The sequence below is a fragment of the Tursiops truncatus genome, chromosome 12, assembly GCF_011762595.2.
Source record: "Tursiops truncatus isolate mTurTru1 chromosome 12, mTurTru1.mat.Y, whole genome shotgun sequence".
Taxonomy (NCBI): domain Eukaryota; kingdom Metazoa; phylum Chordata; class Mammalia; order Artiodactyla; family Delphinidae; genus Tursiops; species Tursiops truncatus.
Genome location: NC_047045.1, coordinates 59,458,248 through 59,477,775, shown reverse-complemented (window position 1 = coordinate 59,477,775; position 19,528 = coordinate 59,458,248). Strand labels below are relative to the sequence as shown.

General features: G+C 38.8%; 1 protein-coding gene across 1 annotated transcript in view; it reads left to right on the top strand.

Annotated features, from left to right (window-relative positions):
• Positions 1–3,376: 3,376 nt before the first annotated feature.
• The window catches only part of VNN2 (vanin 2), a 34,279-nt gene continuing 18,127 nt past the window's right edge, over positions 3,377–19,528 (top strand). The window contains 6 exon segments of the mRNA XM_033867738.2: positions 3,377–3,608; positions 3,727–3,857; positions 10,468–10,660; positions 12,609–12,897; positions 14,218–14,588; positions 15,961–16,131. Of these exon segments, the coding sequence (XP_033723629.2) occupies positions 3,396–3,608; positions 3,727–3,857; positions 10,468–10,660; positions 12,609–12,897; positions 14,218–14,588; positions 15,961–16,131 (1,368 nt within the window). The 5' untranslated portion in view covers positions 3,377–3,395.

Sequence of the window (19,528 nt, the reverse complement as noted above, 5' to 3'; positions counted from 1 at the left end):
AGGATGTACGTCTGCCAGGCCCAGCTGGGCGTGGTCCAGGAGTAAGTGCCCAGGGGCTGTGTTCCCCATCCCATCCTCAGCACAGTGCCGCAGATAGACCAGATTTGTCCAGCTGAACAATAGTAGCTCTGTGGACCTAACGATGAATTATGGAGTCAGGATCATTACATTACTAAATTGTCTCCCCTTTTTGTTAATTATTGTCATCCCATCATAATCTTGCAGAGGACTTTCATATGTCTTTGACTCTCAGAATAACTTTGTGAAGGTGATGGAGCAGGTATGATTACCTGAACTTTTAGGTGAGAAATAGGGTTTCAGAGAAGTGGAGTGCAAAGCAGAAACTACACTTCTACTCTTCTTACTTATTACAGCTAGAAAACGAAGTCCAGTTGAATACTATTTTAAGAGATGATCAGATTCCCAGTTAGAAACAAATATTTGAACTATGTCTATTTTTTTTATAGTGGCCCTTTGACCATATAATTTTGAATTGATTGGAATTTTCACCCTTGTAATCAAGTCCATTAATCACAAATTGGTAAATTAGTAAATAGGTCCTATTAGCAGTGACTAATACTTAATCAATGTACCCTGTGGCCAGGTAACATTATTTTATAACAGAGTTAAAGAAGTTAATTAAGCCTTACTTAATCAACCACCTTTATGAGCATAAAAATGTAAACTCTTAAAGTTCTATGTCCTGAATTTAGTCTTTTACCTCTGAAGATTTAAAACAATATCAACTGCTTCTATGACAAATGTATGTAAAAAAATTCACTTTTTTCCTTATGTCTTATGGATTTTTCCATATTTAAATTATTGTTTCATTTACTAGCTTCTGACTCTGCCATGCCATTGTCTTTGTTACTCAGATTCTCAGTTTTTATGACAATTTCGAAACGCTGCAGAGAAAAAAAAGAGCTTAATCACCTTGCCTTCGCATCAGAAACCATTTCCCCTTTCGCCCTCCAGCCAAAAAACCTGAATAAACATGACACTATTTCTCTTGTTTATAGCCACAAAGAGAGAAAAACGTCCAGGAAATTTGGGGACACTGAGATACGAGAGACATATATGATTGTTTCTGTTCTTACCCTGCAAAAGTAAAGATGTTAGCTTATCTTCACCAGCTTACTTAACTATTTACGAGCAAAAGAGATAATGAAGTATTACTAATTGGTGAGATTAAATCACAAAGAAGTAGATCATGATCCAAATTATATTGATACTTGTAGAAATGAAAGAGCTTACAGTTCTCAATTGCATCAAGTACTCACTCAGTATTTAGATTTATCTGTGGTCTTCCTAAGGTGGTCATTTTGAATGGGGTTCCTTAAAAGATACAAGTGAGGGACTTCCTTGGTGGCGCAGTGGTTAAGAATCCTCCTGCCAGTGCAGGGAACGCAGGTTCGACCCCTGGTCCGGGAAGATCCCACATGCCGCGGAGCAACTAAGCCCGTGCACCACAACTACCGAGCCTGTGCCCGAGAGCCCGCGAACCACAACAAGAGAAGTCACCGCAATGAGAAGCCCGCACACCGCAACGAAGAGTAGCTCCCCTTCTCCACAACTAGAGAAAGCCAGTGTGCAGCAACGAAGACCCAATGCAGCAAAAAATAAATTTAAAAAAAAAGATGCAAGTGAGTGTCCAGACACTTGGATGCAGACATTAAAGCAGAGTACAGACTCGCGCATGATGTCTTGGGTATCGAGGAAGATTCTGGAATCAGGAGTGAAAAGTCCTACGCCCTGCTCTAAGTCACTCTGCCTCTCTATGCCTCAGGTTCCTGTCCTGTAAAGTGTGGGTATTTGCGTTACATGCTCTGTAGACTCTAAAGGCACTCATAATCTACTATATAAAACTAGATTATAAGAATCTCTTTCCCTTCACACTATCCACTAAAAGCCTTGACCATTTTTCTAAAAATTATTTTCAGTTTTCTATTCTATAGAGGTAAGAAGTTATTTCTTTACTAAGAATTTCTATTCAAAGCAGAAAGTTTGAGCAGACCTCGTTTATAGCCCTTAGATCTCACCTATATCAAGACTTTTATCTCAGTATGAGAGAAAATATAAAAGAATTTTATTCTTTTCTTTCCACTCTTCTATGCCGTCTAAAAGCATTTGAATGAAGAGACTCAGATTAAAAAACAAAATCAAAAACCGAAAAACCCCACTAAACTCTTGTGTGATAGGATTGGGACTGGGGAAGGGAGAATATGGATGTCCTAGGAGGTTATCAGAGGTCACATAACATATGCGTTTTTTTTTTTAAGTTCATTTATGTGGTTATTTGCCTCTAACAAAAATGAAAATTACATTTTATCTGGGTTATAATAGAGATGATCTTTATAATCACCAACCGGAATGAGATGCTTCCCTTCCCTTCCATCTATCTCCAAAGAAAGGAAGGAAGGGGGGAAGGAGGGAAGAAAGGAAAGAAGGAAGGAAGGAAGGAGAGAGGGATGGGGCAGAAAGGAGTGGGGGAGGAAGGAGGCTTAGTCCCCGGAGGGCTAGGGCCCCCTTAGCAGAAGTACTTGATTTCTCCTCCGGCCAAACACCAGGGACCAGCACCCGGAGGATCAGTTCTTTGGGTACTAAGGATGCAGCAGTGAGCAAACCGGACACAAAATCTTGTTTTTATGGAGTGCAAGTTCAGAGTCTTTACTAGGTAAGTCAGAGTGTTGACTTGGGTGAATTTTCTTCCCAATATTGCCCTGTATTGCATTTTCCTAGTAGCAAATATTTTTAAATTTTTTCTTCTCTTCTAAAAATAAACATGATGTAGATCTGTCAACAGAACAGAAAAAAATTATTATCTAGTTTTTGTAATTTAATAAATGAGATTTGTTGTATTATGGTTTTTCACATGAGAGTTAATTTAGTTACTATTTTCTTTCTATTAATAAAAGGGTACAATTGTACTACATTTGAATTTTGTCTTTTTGAAATTTGACATTAAATCTTATCAATAGTACATGTACAATCCTTGTAATACTTTTTTTTTTTTTTTTTTTTTTTTGCGGTACGCGGGCCTCCCACTGTTGTGGCCTCTCCCGTTGTGGAGCACAGGCTCCGGATGCGCAGACTCAGCGGCCATGGCTCACGGGCCCAGCCGCTCCGCGGCATGTGGGATCTTCCCAGACCGGGGCACGAACCCGTGTCCCCTGCATCGGCAGGCGGATTCTCAACCACTGCGCCACCAGGGAAACCCCTTGTAATACTTTTTGATTGTATTCAGGGAACTGAAATTTTTTTCCTCCAAAATGATCAGGCATAATATTCATGAGATTGTAAAATAAGAGCTGGCAGTCATGTTACCTAAATGTTCCTTCCTTTATAAATACTACATGAATGTTACTTTCACTTGCAGAACTCACTAGACCTTGACCATGATCATTTCCTCTTTTCAAACCTCCGTGGCAGTTTTTGCGCTAATTATTCTGCATGTCAGTGCTTTGGTTACTTTCAAAGCTGCAGTACATGAACATGCTGTCATATTGCCAAATGACACAGAAACACCCGTTTCTCAGGATTATGCCTTGCTCCTCATGAACAGGAATATAGATATTCTGGAGAGAGCAATTAAGCAGGCTGCTGAACAGGTATTCTTTTATTTCTGCTAATCATAATTTATGAGGGGCATGAGAGCTGGTGAAGATTGGAGTGTTGCATTGTCTACATACATAGGGAAATAATTTTGATTTAACTTGTTTTGAACAGGGTGCTCAGATCATTGTGACTCCGGAAGATGCAATTTATGGATGGAAATTTACCAGGGAAGCCATTTTCCCTTATCTGGAGGATATTCCAGATCCTCTGGTGAATTGGATTCCATGTCAAGACCCACACAGGTATTTGAGTTATCCTAGGTGTTTGTACAAAAGTGCTGTGGTTCTCTAAAATGTACACGTTCACTTCAGCAAAATGATAAATTCTGAATGATCACGTATGTGGTGTATGTTATTGTTTTATATTTATATATATATCTTGGCATTCATTAGATTTTTAAAAATTGTACCTAGATGCCATTTAACAATTATTTATAATCTAGTATCTTTATTAAATTTGGAGAAATATAAAAATATTTATTACTGGGATTAGAAACTAAGGGGAACACGATCTCATGAATATTAATTTCTCATGAAAATTAATTTCTGAAGTGGACACACGGGGTTGTGTTTGGAAAATATTCCAAGGTCTCTATTGAAGGTACTATATTTCAATTCATAGTCTCTCTGCTCTAGAATCTGTTTCCCAGGCAGAAAGACCTCACTATCTACTTTCTAGTGAGACTTTATGTTTTGAAACTTTGCATTTTCCTAGGCTCATAAAGCTAACTTTCCTGGGAAAAAGTAACCTAGAAACTTTCTAATGTAAAATATTTAATATATGTGTGTATATTTAATATATAACTCCTACTATCTACTAAGGCTTGAATTATTGAGGCATGGATTGCACAATTCCATACTGGCAGTAAAAAGTCCCTCACTCTTTCACACTCGTTCTTGCACTTTCTTTCACCCTCTTGCACTTTCTCTCACTCTTGTACCTCAAATTAAGTTTGTTAAACATCCCTTTGCCATGTTCCTGCTGGAGGATTATGGATACCACGCTTTTTGAGGCACTCGTGGTTAGTGTAAATTTTATATAAGGGTTATCAGAAAACAGCTTTTCTCAGCTCTAAAGAGACTAACTGCACAACGAGGAGAGTATCAGGTTACATGACAGTCAACCGCTCCACTTGCCGATCATTCCTGTTCTGAGCTGATGCTTCCTATGATGTTTATAAGAAACACTTTTGTGGAAGAAGAGGGGCAATAGCTGGACAGTCTTTCTTTTTTTTTATAAATTTATTTATTTATTTTTGGGTGTGTTGGGTCTTCATTTCTGTGCGAGGGCTTTCTCTAGTTGTGGAGAGCGGGGACCACTCTTCATCGCGGTGTGCGGGCCTCTCACTGTCTCGGCCTCTCTTGTTGTGGAGCACGGGCTCCAGATGCGCAGGCTCAGTAGTTGTGGCTCAGAGGCCTAGTTGCTCCGCAGCAGGTGGGATCTTCCCAGACCAGGGCTCAAACCCGTGTCCTCTGCATTGGCAGGCAGATTCTCAACCACTGTGCCACCAGGGAAGTCCTGGACAATCTTTCTGCCTAGAAGTTTTGAGAAAGGGGACAACCCATTTGTTTTCATCTCACAGTAGGATTGTAAGATGGACTTCCTATTAAAAACAACATATGTTGCAAATTTATGGACTAGTCAAATATCACAGTAGCTTTGGAAACTGGTGAAGGTTGGGAGAGAGGTCTATTCCATATGGTTAGTAAATACCTCTTTCATAGCACTACACTAGAAAAAAGAAATTTTGTCAGAAAATGGGCTTGCGTTGTCACCCAATACAGTTACATTTAATTCATTTAACTATTACTTATTGAGCATCTACTGTGTGCCAGATACTATTTTAAGAATAGGAGATATAGCACTTATTAAAACAAAGTCTTTGCCCTCCCTGTGGCTTATGAATATTCTAGTGGGAGAAGATAAATGTAAACAAAAACATTTATTATATAGAATGTCATTTGGAGATAAGAATAGGGATGCTGACTGAAAAAAAAAAGCACAACCTAATAGTTGACAATTATGTTTTCTTTGGGGCTTTACCAAGGACTTTAGCCTGGGATATAGCCCCTCAGATACCTCTTCGGACAGTTCCAAAGAGGTAAGGTAGGAGCCAAGATATATAGGAGTTTTTACAACCCCCCCAAAGGAAAAAACAGACAAGGTAGCCCAACATCAAAAGATTACTGCTAATGAGACGTCCCCGGCGGTCCAGTGGTTAGGACTCCATGCTTCCACTGAAGGGGCGGCAGGTTCAATCCCTGGTCGGGGAACCAAGATCCCATAGGCCACTCGGCACGACCAGAAAACAAAAGAAAACAAACAAACAAACAAATGAAGAGGGACTCCCAAGTGTTTGGCCTGAGCAGTTGGAGGCGTGGAATTGCCATTTACAGACATAGGGAGTGTTACTGAACCAAACTTGGGTCCACTTGCCCAGGCACAGCAAAGCCTATCTACTGACACCGGGCTGTGGTGAAGGAAAGTGCAGGGCCAAGCAAGGCATACAGGCAGCTCATGCTGAAAAGACCGAAACTGCCCGATGGATTTTAGGGAAGGGTTTTTAAAGGCAAGGTGAGGGAGATAGTGGCAGGGTGTGTGATCAGCTCTTGCAGTTCTCTGATTGGTTGATGGTGAGGTAACAGGGTGATGTCAAAGGGGTTAACATCATCTATCCTCAGGCTCCAGCCAGTCTGGGGGTTATGTGCTCATGGTCATCATGCAATTAGCTTCTTCCATCTGGTGGGGATTTTAGTATCTGCAAAACGATTGAGGAATGTGTGTCAGACTCTGTTGTTTATGTTCTTTGGGGAGGAACTAAAGATTCTGTGACTCTGCTGTATAGCTAATCTATTATTTAAATTGTTACCAGTTCTCCCCGCCCAACTGCTTTTTTTTTTTACTATGTGTTTACATCCTTCCAATCATTAATTCTTGAGCCAGTTTTTTGTGACTCAGGGGAGGCCTGGAAGACTAAAGCTTTTCCACAAAAAAAGAGGCAGGTAGAGGGCATGGAGGTTGGGGGGAGTCTGTCCTGGGAAGGTCCCATAGGGTCCTCTCGGTTACAGGAGCACTGAAGGAATAGAAAGTCTGGGATGGAACTCAGGAAATCAGTTTTGTGCATCTGAAGTTTGAGCTGTGATTTAATAGATATCCAACTGGAGATGTAACCCTGGCAGTTGCATATTCGAGTCTGGCATGAAAGAGTCTGGCAAGGTCAGTGTTGGAGGGAGAAAGTCAGGGAGAAAAAATTTTTAAATCAGATTTACTAACCTGGATAAGAGTAACTATCAATCCATCCCTTTTCATGCATTCATTCACGCATTAACCCATGTAACCAGCAAATGTATAAAGAGCTGCAGTAAGGAAGCAGGAGGTGCAGTCATGATAAAGAAGCGTCTGAGGTTTGGATTCAGATTGCCTGTTAAATGCAAGCTCCAAAACACATAATTGTGCTGTAAAAATCAAAGGTGAACCTTACTAGATTCTCATTGGTGAGGTCGGGGATGTGCTTTAGCAGTGGCAGCTCAAATGAGGAATCATCTATAAATATCTCCTAAGTAAATCTAGGTCCACAGTAATCTTCTCACATACAGGTCTTTTTTTTTAATATCAATTTATCTATTTAAATTTATTTATTTTTGGTTCTGTTGGGTCTTTGTTGCTGCACGTGGGCTTTCTCTGGTTGCGGCGAGCGGGGGCTATTCTTCATTGCTGTGCGCGGGCTTCTCACTGCGGTGGCTTCTCTTGCTGCGGAGCACGGGCTCTAGGTGCACAGGCTTCAGTAGTTGTGGCACCCGGGCTCAGTAGTTGTGGCACACGGGCTTAGTTGCTCAGCGGCATGTGGGATCTTCCCGGACCAGGGCTCGAACCCATGCCCTTACATTGGCAGGCGGATTCCTAACCACTGTGCCACCAGGGAAGCCCAATACAGGCCTTTTTTTCAAATCACATTGCTCTTAAAAATGAAACTAATGTAATAATGTAGTTTATAGGATGGATAAGTTTATCATCATTCTATTCAGACACTCACGTTTATAAATTTCCTCTTGTTTGCCTTCTATAAATAAACTCCATGTTCAAACCTATTAAGCTTTAGGAAATAAAACAATATCTATCATCTATGCAAGAATAATAAAGTTGCATTTTTAAATATTGATAATCATATTTAGTTTTAAAAAGATACCCTAACATGGCCCTCACTCTGTTCCTTTCACATGTAGTGTGACTATTCTCAAGTAAGGTTAATAACTTATCAATAAGTATATTGCCACCTCCACATTGGTCAGTAATGTCAAAGAGCAAAGAATCTTGGTCCTCAGTGGAAGCAGAAATGTCTCAAAGAGTTACCTATTCACAGATGAAACCACAAAAATAAAAAAACACTCTACATATTCTTTATTCAGGGTAAAAATAGAGACCTTTCAAGCACATTTTAATTTTTATTTTTATTTAGAGATTACTTTGTTAGTTTTTGTAATCAAACCCATGTAGATGAGACCTTACATATTGAATACAGTGTGTTACCTCTGTACAAATGGAAAAAATTATGTGTTAACGTTTCTAGACCAATATAGCTGTTAATTTCTGTACAGTGCCAACCCAACACAGTACAACTGGGATACTTTTTCCAAAGTTGACAGCACAGCTAAAGTTTCCAAAAATTCTAATTTTATGTATATACATATATATGTGTATATATATATATATATATATATATATATATATTTATTTATATTCAAAGACCAAGAGCAGTATTTTATACGTCACTAGCAGCAACAGCGTTTCCAGGTTCTGCAGGCATCTGAACAAAATTATAGAGACATATAGCGCACTCCATTCAAGAAAAAAAGGTAAAAAAACAAAACCTCAGAAAACAGCAAAGTTCTGTTACTGTTGTGGTACCTGGCACCATTTTCTTTATTAGCTTCTCAATCATCATCTGGAAAGAAGACATTCTAGAATAACATCATTATAAATAGATCTGATAAAGCATGGTCACTACTATGTATCATAAAGCACGTACAAGATGTTTTACATTCACAGAGGTATGATACAGTACTGTCCTACATCTGTAATGCTATAGGATATAATTAAAAAGATATTATTTGAGACTTGATTCTACTTTTCCAGCAGAGGGCCCAAAGGATGGTTACGACACAGCTCTGGTACAGAAATGTACCTTCTTAGATAGGATTTCCCTTCTTTAGTGTCACAGTTCTAGGCACTCACTGTCAAGCACATTTTTATGTCCTTAAACATAAACTTTTTAAAAGTATTTCTATAGTAGGAAAGTTAGTTTCATCATATAAAGTTATTCAATTCATTGTAAAGACACAGTAGTCAAATTTTCTATAAGACCTGCAAACATTTCTGTTCGTACTCCTTTCATCTCCAAAGATAAGAATTATAGACCGCTTTGCATAACATAAGGCCACAGAGTTACAGCTAAAAAGAAAGTCACAAAGGTAAGAATAATGTCCCTTCTGTTGTAGTCTGCTATTTATTTGTCAGTTATCTTGGTATCTTCAGAGTATGGGCTTCCAAAGTTCAGGGCACTCAGAGCTGGCCTTGGTCTAATGGCTCACAGCACTACCATTTCTAGGGGAGTTCCAGTGGTGTTCCATTCCTGCACTACCCAGGTAATACGTCTGCATTTCGGATTACCACAACTAACACACTGAGACCACTACCTCTGCCCTCACACCAGAAGGAAAGCTCATTTCGCTATTCCCTAACTACCAAGAAACAAATTCCCAAATACATCTTAAACTTCAAGACTTTAGGAGCTGGATTATTTTTGGAAATAATAAAAGAATAAACTTCCTTTATAAAAAGAAAAGAAACTTACCGCTAAGAGGGAGAAAACAATTTTTAACACCGTGATGAGTTCACCTGTGGAGTGAGTTACAGAAGAGATCTAATGCTTGTGCTATAAGAAACTACAGTGTTTAGACTCAGTGCAGATGAGGAGGAACCAGAAAAGGAGATGGAGAAAAGCACCCAGTGAGTAGGAGAATGAGAGCGTGGGGTCCAATGAGCAAGGTGAAGTGTTTCCGGGAGGAGGGTGTAAGTAACTGTGTCAACTGCTGCAGGTAAGTAGCACAAGATCACAAGATGTCACATGAAGATGACATCATGTGGATGTCATCCTCAGTATTAGTGAGAGTTGTCGGGTGGGATGATAGCTATGGAAGCTGATCTGAGCGCTTCTAAAGAGAACAGGAGAAGATGGGCTGAGGATTGCAAAATGTCCAGCTCTTCCAGGGAGTTTTGTTGTAAGATGGACCTAAGGTATGGAGCATAAAGTAGAGGGGCATGGGGGTCAAGAGAGGTTTTTTATTTTATTTTGATTAAAGAAGAGAGGTACTAGAGCATATTTGCATGCTGATGGAATGAACTAGTAGAGAGATGACAACCGTTGGTGCAGGAGAGTGAATAATAAATTGCTGGAGCAATAGATACAATGTGGAAAAAAATTCATCAAGTTTAGGCACAATTTGTGACTTCTACATATAATCTCTATCATATCACATAATTATCATTTCTTTTTTGTATGAGAACAATTAAGATCCAGTTTCACAGCAACTTTGAAGTTTATCATGCAGGATTGTTGACTATAAGTGCTATGTTATACATTCAGTCTCCAGGACTTATTTATCTATTTGTTGCAAGTTTGTACCCTTAAACGTCATCTCCCCAGTTCCCCACAATCCAGCCCATAGTAACCACCATTCTGTCTTCTGTTTCTCCAAGTCTGACTTTTAAAAATTCCACATATAAGTTATATCAGACAGTATTTGTCTTTCTCTCTCTGACTTACCGAAATGTCTTAATTCAAACTGGATTTAGATTTGGTCATACACCAGTACAAGCAAGACTCAGCTGCCTGGCCAAGGACAACTCTATCTATGTCGTGGCAAATATCGGGGACAAAAAGCCATGTCATTCCCGTGACTCCGCGTGTCCTCCTAATGGCCATTATCAATACAACACCAACGTGGTGTATGATGCAAATGGAAAGCTGGTGGCACGTTACCATAAGGTAAGAGGGGGTGGGTGTGTAATATGGAGCCTGCTATGAGGGGGTGGATGCTGTGTTTAAGAGTTAGAGCTTCATTCTCTTATAACACAATGTTACCAAGATTTTTTTAAAGCGAGCAATAAAGAAAATGACACTTTAGAAACGCGGAAAAAATTGTAGGCAGAGACCTCTAAGAAAGGTTTGGTAATAGTCCAGGATTGAGGTAAAGTTTTTGCATATATAAAACAAGTAATTTTAATATTGATATAAAAGATACTGAGATGACTGTAGTCTGGATACCATTTAATTTTGAAATGATAAAAGATGTTTCCACATTGTATGACTCAGTTACATGGAAATTAATTTCCCTGCTTTCTATCAAGTCACAAAAATGATCTTTCTCTTTTAGTTTCTATACCAGTTAACTTAATTATCCTCTTGTTGATTTAAGGTCAAATCATAAGATTTTTACTTTAAAATCTGAATTGAAAGAGTAAAATAACCTGAAGTCATAATTTTGTACTAAATTGGACCGGGAGAGAGGCTGACCTTTTAAATGGTTATGGGATGTGCAGGTCAGTGTGAATGTTCCTTTTCCTCTCCCATATGTTTTCTAAGCATCTTAATTGTGGCTTCAAAATCTTCTGACTGGAGAAATTATCTCCTGGAACTCCTAGTGAAAAATAAAAATTACTCAAGAAGAGTGATATTGAGCCAATGACTTTCAAATGTTTTTGATCATATACCTCTATATGGAAAAAAATTTTAACGTGAGTCCTCAAAATAAAATATATTTATGTTTACTTGTGTGTTTATTTGTGTATTTATAAATAAAACACAAAACTTTCAAAAAGTTTTCTTCATAAACTTGTGGGTTTCCCAACTTGTTTTTATATGTAATTAAACTTCTGTGTTCTCAAAAATGTGTCTCAGACTGGAAATAGAAATGTCAGTACTTCCATTTTCCTTGTTTCAGAGACTGTGTTTGCATTGTGAGTATCATTTTTAAAGGCTCTTTCTTTGCAGCTACTCTTCCATTCTGTAAGTGTTGACCTAGTTAAACTGGTAGCATAGTTGGTCAATCCATTTATGCAGGCCCAGTAAACGGCAGGATGGCACAGAGCACTGGATGTGGACAGCTAATGAGGACCTGGGTCATCCTAAAGTGAGAAGCTCTCACTCTTCCATCAGGGTACCTTGGAACAGTTTGTGACCCACGCTCTCTGACATATGGATCTGATAAGAGTACTTTTTTCAATCAATTCTTAAAATGCTAGTAAATTTCAATTAAAAATTTTTTTTAGGTAGAAAATAAATTTAGAGAGAAGTTTTAATAGTCTGGCTCCCAACCCTCAGTCTTTTCTACTTTGCAAATCATTTTATTAAGCTGTTGACCCTGATTATTAAGTTAGACTAGGTTCATTTCTCAAGTTTACTTGGAAGGAATCAGAGAGAATGAAATAAAATATTTATTTTTAACAACAATTTTGAAAGCTGGGTAAGAGTCCCTGAAATTACTTTGGATGGGACACTGTAAAGAGGGAGAGGGCCTCCCTCATCTGATTAATAGATATTTATTGTGCATCTATTATGTTTCTAGTTATCAGGGACTCAAAGAAAAATGATGTATGTCTTCAGCTTTTATGAAGCACATAGTGTTTAGGATTTATGGGGAGGTATTTGGCTCCTCATTGAGAGAGGGAGGAAGATAAGGAGAGAGAGGGAGGGAGAGAGAGAGAAAGAGAGGGAAAGATAGAGAGAGAGAGAGGGAGAGAGGGAGTGAGAGAGACTATATTTCTTCGTATTTTTCTTTGGAAATTAACTTCCACTCACCAGAGTCATTCACCTTCTATAGATTTCCTGCTCTTGAGCATTGCCAAATCTCAAAATTACTAACTTGGAGAGTTTTCATGTGTCACCTTTTCAATAAAAAAGCCTTTCCTGGTTTCATCACGTGTGTTTGTTATAGTACAACCTCTACTCTGAGCTTCAGTTTGATGTCCCCGAAAAGCCGGAGCTGGTGACTTTCAACACCTCCTTTGGGAAGTTTGGCATTTTCACATGCTTTGATATCCTCTTCCATGATCCTGCTGTGACCCTGGTGAAAGATTTCCACGTGGACACTATATTGTTTCCCACAGCTTGGATGAATGTTTTGCCCTTTTTGACAGCTATTGAGTTTCATTCAGCTTGGGCAATGGGAATGAGAGTTAATCTTCTTGTGGCCAACACACATAATGTCCACCTAAAAATGACAGGTAATTCATGACCACATGTGGTTTGCTGATTATATTTCTAAATGCAGAGAAATTTGTGCCTCAGATATGACCTGTTGTAATTTTTTGGTTCTTTGTTGAGACTTCTCACTATGTTTGTATCCTTTTATTAAAAAAAAAAAAAAGGAAGAAGAAAACAAAAGCTACTGCTTGATTATAACAGCTATGGCTGTGTTAAGACTTTTATATGTATTATTTCATCTATCCTCACAACAACTCTATGTATGCACTGAGTACTAGCATTCCAATTTTGCAGATTAGAAAACTGAGACACACAAAGATGCAAGTAACTTGCCAAAGGCCACGAGATAGTAGGGGGCAAAGCAGGGAACTAAACAAGATATGCTCTATAACTGGCAAGGCAGAGTAGTGTATTATTGACGTGTTGCTGTATAACAAGTTGCTTTAAAAGTAAAAAGTGAAAGTGGCTTAAAAACAATAAACATTTATTATCTTACACTTTGTGTTGGTCAGGAATTTGGGAGTAGCTTAACTGGGTGGTCCTGGCTCAGGCCATCTCTTCAGGCTACATTAAACTGTTGGCTGGACTAAAAGTCATCTGAAGCCTTGATTGGGGCTGGCAGGTCTGCTTCCAGGATGGCTCACTCATATGGCTATTGGTAGGGTTCCTCTCTTTCTCAGTGGGTGTTGAGAGGAGACCTTCATTTCTTGCACATGGGCCTCTCCATAGGGCTGTGTGATGTATCCTTATGACATAGCAGCTGGCTTCCTCCAGAACAAGTAATGGGAGAAAGAGGGAGAGAGAGAGGGAGATAAAGAGAGAGAGAGGAGAGAGAGAGAGAGAGAGAGAAAGAGGAAAGCTGCATTGCCATTAATGACTAGTCACAAACCATCATTTCTACCATGTTCTGTTGATTAGGAGTATGTCACTAAGGCAAGCCCACACTCAAAGTGAAGGGAATTAGATGCACCCATTGGAGAAAGGAGTGTTGAAGAATTTTGGAACATATTTGAAAACCACCACAATGGAGAACAGGAGGGAATTTTGCATTAACTTCCCTACCTCTCAGGAACGCCTGAGTACAACGATTTTAATATTTGGCTTAATTTTCTATAATGCTAGTAAATTATATTCAAAGTTTATTTGAAATGAGACCACTGATCATGTAGTTTAATCTCCTCCAGTAGAGAATAGGAGAAGTATTATACTTAGGTGTTCAGTGCCTTGTGCTTTCTCATGGTGACTGATATTGTGACATGACCACATGCTCAATTCTGATGGGGAAACTGGTGGTGTTGGGTTTGCTTTTTGTTTTTAAAAGACTTGTCTTCCATTCACAGGCAGTGGTATCTATGCACCACACTCTCCCAAAGCATACCATTATGATATGGAAACAGAGTTGGGAAAGATCCTCTTTGCAGAGGTGGATTCGTATCCTCGAAACTCTCCAACCTACCCACCAGCTGTGAATTGGAGTGCCTACGCCACCACCATCAAACCATTCCCAGGACAGAAAAATCCCTTTAGGCGTTTTATTTCCCGGGATGAGTTCAACTTCACAGAACTCTTTGAAAATGCAGGAAACCTTACAGTCTGTCAAAAAGAGCTGTGCTGTCATTTAAGCTACAGAATGTTAGGAAAAGAGAATGAAGTGTATGTTCTAGGAGCTTTTGCTGGACTTCATGGCAGAAGGAGAAGAGAGTATTGGCAGGTAATCTCAGCTCAAGAGAAAGGGAATGTTTAGATGTCAGTAAATTCCAGGGTTAAGTTTTCATATTTGTCCCAGGGAACCAAATGCTTTTCCTTGGCATGACTGCATGCATTGCCAGTGTCACACACACACACACACACACACACACACACACACTTTGGGATTAATCATGTGACATTTGCAGGGGGGCTAAGTATCATTGATTGTTTGCTTTGAGCACATTAAAAGAATACATTAGCCTGACAATGCTGATTTTCTATTTGACTAATGAAGCCAGTTTACATATTGAAATGAACTTCAAGAAGGCTTCTCTAAGTAGCTTTGCTGACACATCTGAATATAAAGTCTTGTTTTAACTTTTAAAACCAACAATAAGTAGGGATATCACTTTTATTTTAACTTCTCTTGTAACCAAATGTCCTGATCATTTAATGCCCTTCCAGTGACAAATTTTTTAAACTTTTTATATAATGTTGGCTATGCATTTGTTTTTTCTTATTTTACTCTGTGCCTCACTGCCTTCTCCTAAGGAAAAAGATATGAAAAAAAAGAGAGATGGTCAAAATTTTAATCATCCTTTTGGCTTTTGTACTCCTGTTTCCCAAATACCTCTACTTTCTTGGACCAAATGCCATCATCTGACATGCCAGACTAATGGTTTATATCTGTTACCAAGTCCAAGCTTGTACTGCTTGCTGTATGACAGACCAATACATTGAAAGATGAGTTGTTGGGACAAGGAATAGTGACTTTATTTGGAAAGCCAGCAGACTGAGAAGATGGTGGACTAGTGTCCCAAAGAACCATCTTCCCTGAGGTAGAATTCAGGCTTCTTTTACACTAAATGGGGAGGGCGTAAAATCCTAGTTCCATTCAGACTCTGGAGGGGATGTGTTTATTTTTTCCTTCCTGCAGCCATTCATAGGTATGCCTGGTCTGGAAGTTTCCTGTGAGCTAAACAAAGGTATTTTAGCTCATTACATGAAAGGCAGGATTCTCAGAGATGGTTCATTATGTATAATTTAAAGCTTATAGGCAGCATGCCTTTAGTGATTAACTTGTAGCAAAAGCAGTAGACTACAAAGGTTTAAATAAAAAGAAACAGATCCAATATGGAGTGGATTTGTTCTTTCCTATTACAAATCTAGTTTTAAACTGGCTTCTTTCTTTCAATCCCACTAGTTACCCAGGAAGTGGGAATTGGTTCTTAATCATTTGCCATTTTCAATAAAGCAGGTAATTATATGATCCAAATCCCTTTATCAAATGGTGAAAATATTTACTTTGCTACGTTTGTAAACTGAGTCAACAGTTCTAGTACAAGTAACTTAGATGCAAGACATTGCATTTTATTTGTGTCTTTTCTACACAGGTATGCACAATGGTGAAATGTAAATCTACTGATCTGGCAACTTGTGGACAGCCAGTAGACACTGCTCTGACAAGATTTGAAATGTTCTCCCTAAGTGGCACATTTAGAACGGAGTATGTTTTTCCTGAAGTGCTACTTACTGAAATCAATCTGGCACCTGGAAAATTTGAGGTAGGATAACTTTAAGAGTGTCTTCATTTTATCTGTTTTCTGAAGTCAAATAAAACAGTCTATGACAACTGTATCTGTTAACTTTTGCTGTGTAAGAGACTCCTCAAAGTTTCATGGCTTTACACAATAACTATTTCTTTAGCCCTGATTTTGTGGTTGGTGATGTGAACTGGGTGTAGCTAGGCTGTTCTTCTGGACTAGAAGAGGCTCGGTTGATCTTGGTTGGGCTCATTCATGCATCTGCCGCTAGCAGGAGGGTTGTTTGGGGCTGGCTGATTTGTGATGGCATAGTCTTGGAGAGGTGAGATGATTGGGGCCACTCTCCCTCTGTGGTCCTTCGTCTTCCAGAAAGCCTTGTCTTGTTCACACGTTAGATTAAGGAGTCCGAGAGCATAAATAGGGAAAAACACAATAGGCCAGTTCTTTTCAAGTCTCTACTTGCAACATGTTTGCAAATATCTCATCTACCAAAGCAAGTCACGTGACCAAGGTAGATTCAAAGGGTGGAGAAATAAATGCTGCAGAACTCTCAATGGGAAGAGCTGTAAAATCATACTGCAAAGGGTATGGATAAAGGAGGGGAAATTTTTGTGACCATTTTTGCAACATACAGCAACTAATTCTAAAGTGATGACACATTGTTGGAATAACACCATAAGATACCTAGACCCTATGAGCCTGAGGCAACATTCATTGCAGAATATTTACTTACAGATTTTTAGTTTCTTTTTGTCACATGTGGAGACAAACAGAAAATCAAATATTTATTTCATAAACCATAGTGACCATAGCCAATTAATCCACAAATTAAGCTAGTCTCAAATTAAAATTAAGATTCTGTAGGTTTGTATCTTCTAGTCAGTACATGGCACATATACACATGTACATACACATACTCTACAAGTTTGGCCCTTAATGTCTTCACTGAACTGTGACAAACAGTGGCAGAGTTTCAGAACCTAAAGTGAAATCACTGCATTTTTTTTTATAAAAGAAAAAATAGGATGTAAGTTAATTAATCCAAAACATCAAGCAAGGAAATCTTTAAAATTGCAGATTGCTTATGGTCATATATCTGTGTCTGCCTGTTTTATCAGATTGGAATTGGTCATATTTATAAAAATATTTAATTCTGTGATACCAACAGTTCAACATACAGTGCAGCCTTAAGGCTGGGAAACCCAGAGAATGGGAATCCTTGGCTGCCATAGAACCCAGTTAGGCAGAATCTCATCAGCAAATTGAGGCTGGAATAAAAGCTTAAATGCCAACTACAGAAAATCTTGATCAGATCTGAAGTAAGGGGTCTGGAACTCAAATCCAGTAGTTGAAAGTTGGCTAGAGTGGCACAAATATGTGTAAATGAACTGAAAGTTTCAGGGGCCAATTCAAGGAAGTCAGAGATGGGAAAGTACGGTTCACCCAGGTAAGCTTAGGTATGGGTGCACTATATCTTGTAAGCCCTGCCATTTACGTTTAGCACACAATCTAATTTTCTGAGTATGATTTTAAAAAATAGATCAGCGGCGGCATTAGATTCTCAGAGGAGGCGGAGCTCAGGCGGTAACACGAGTGATGGGGAGCGGCTGTAAATACAGATGAAGCTTCGCTCACTTGCCCTCCACTCACCTCCTGCTGTGTCGCCCGGTTCCTAACAGGCCACGGACTGGTACTGGTACCAGTCCGTGGCCCGGGGGTTGGGGACCCCTGCCATAGATGACAAGATTTTTACATGAGTCACACTGACCATGTCTTCCTGAGTATTTCCCCAGTTTCCTTGACTAATGGACTCTCCATCAACACATATTTACACGTTATCTTTGAGGATCACTTCTGCAGAGATTCCAACATATTCATTGCCTATCTTTTCCCCATCCTTAGTTCTACGCTAAGAGCATGAAGTGTTACTGACCATCACCACAACTGTGGGAAACATCTTGCTTTAACATTGTAGGTTAACTCTGGTATATTATCAGAAGTGTGGCCTCTGCAACTAACTAGTTATGTAAGTTTGTGCAAGTCAGTTAACCTCTGTATTTCCTGCCTGTAAAATGGGGAGAATATCTTCCTCACTGATTTGGTAATGCATGTGAAAGCACTTTGTGAACAGTGAAGCATTATACAAGCATCAGGATGTATTTTTAGGTACTTACCTCAAAAGGTTTACCTAGTTAACCAAGTTCATCAACAACTGGAGGAAAAGCTTGCCAGAATTAGGCCATGTGTACTGAACATCATGGAAGTACACATCAATGTGCAGACAGAGTGGGGGAGTAGGAGGCCAGGTTCCACTGTAGATACAGTAAATCAGAATCTCTGAGGATGAGACCTATATTTTTCATAGTCCTACAGGTGATTTTGGTGGGTAAAAACTACCAGTTTAAGGGAATAGTCAAAAAGGTCAAATTATCTTGAGTGTGTAACTTAGAAGGCCAGCTATATAGTATACTATTATACTATTATATAGTATAGGAAAATTTGTAACAAGAAAACAGTAAAAAGCTAAGTTCTAACTAGAACCCAAGGGACAATCACCGATGTGGAACAATTAATTCCAAGAAGGTCAAAATAGACACAATTTTACTATATTGATGAAAAGTCACAAGAAAACTAAATATTTGTGTTTAACTTGTTTCAAACTTTCACCCAAATGTAATTTGAAATATACCTCTGTTATTTCATTTTTGTTCTTTAAGGAACAATTTAATAAACAAGGGACTATTTAGAAACAATGAACACAATAAACAATGAACATTTAACATTTTATATTTGTTCATTTAATTACCAACAGGTTGTGTGTTTGACGACTTGTCAGTGAGCTATGTATTTGTGTGTATGTGTCACCACAATAATCATCTTTGAGGATATTTAGTGATTTTCTACTTCTAGTTATAAAGTATCTAATTTCTCACCTTCTAAGCTCTTCCCCATCCAAACTGTCCTTCTCACAACTGATGATGAACTCATTTTCTTTAATTCTTGTTCTATCTGTTGTCTATTTGTGTTTTTTTCTATTCTTGTTCCATTACTTTGCATACATTACTCCCTTACAGAGAAGCCTCTTGCCTTCAGGATATAGATCTGATCATTCATGGCTTTCACAAATCCGATCCCTACAGTTCTCTTTGACCATATGGCTTAGTCTCCTCTTCAATAATCTTCAACTCCAGCTAGTGATGTGCTGTAAATTGTAACAAGCCACTCTCTGAGGAAGAAAAAGAAAAGTTCAGATTTGTGGCATTTGCCAGTTATCATGATGTAAATATTCTCACCACCATCAATTTCAAGAACAGCCATGTTTAACAACCAGCTGTCAAAGTTCCTGGAGATTTAACAGTCTGTTGTTGTGAGCTTACACACCACTGGCTCCAGCACACAACTTGTTCTAACCATATTG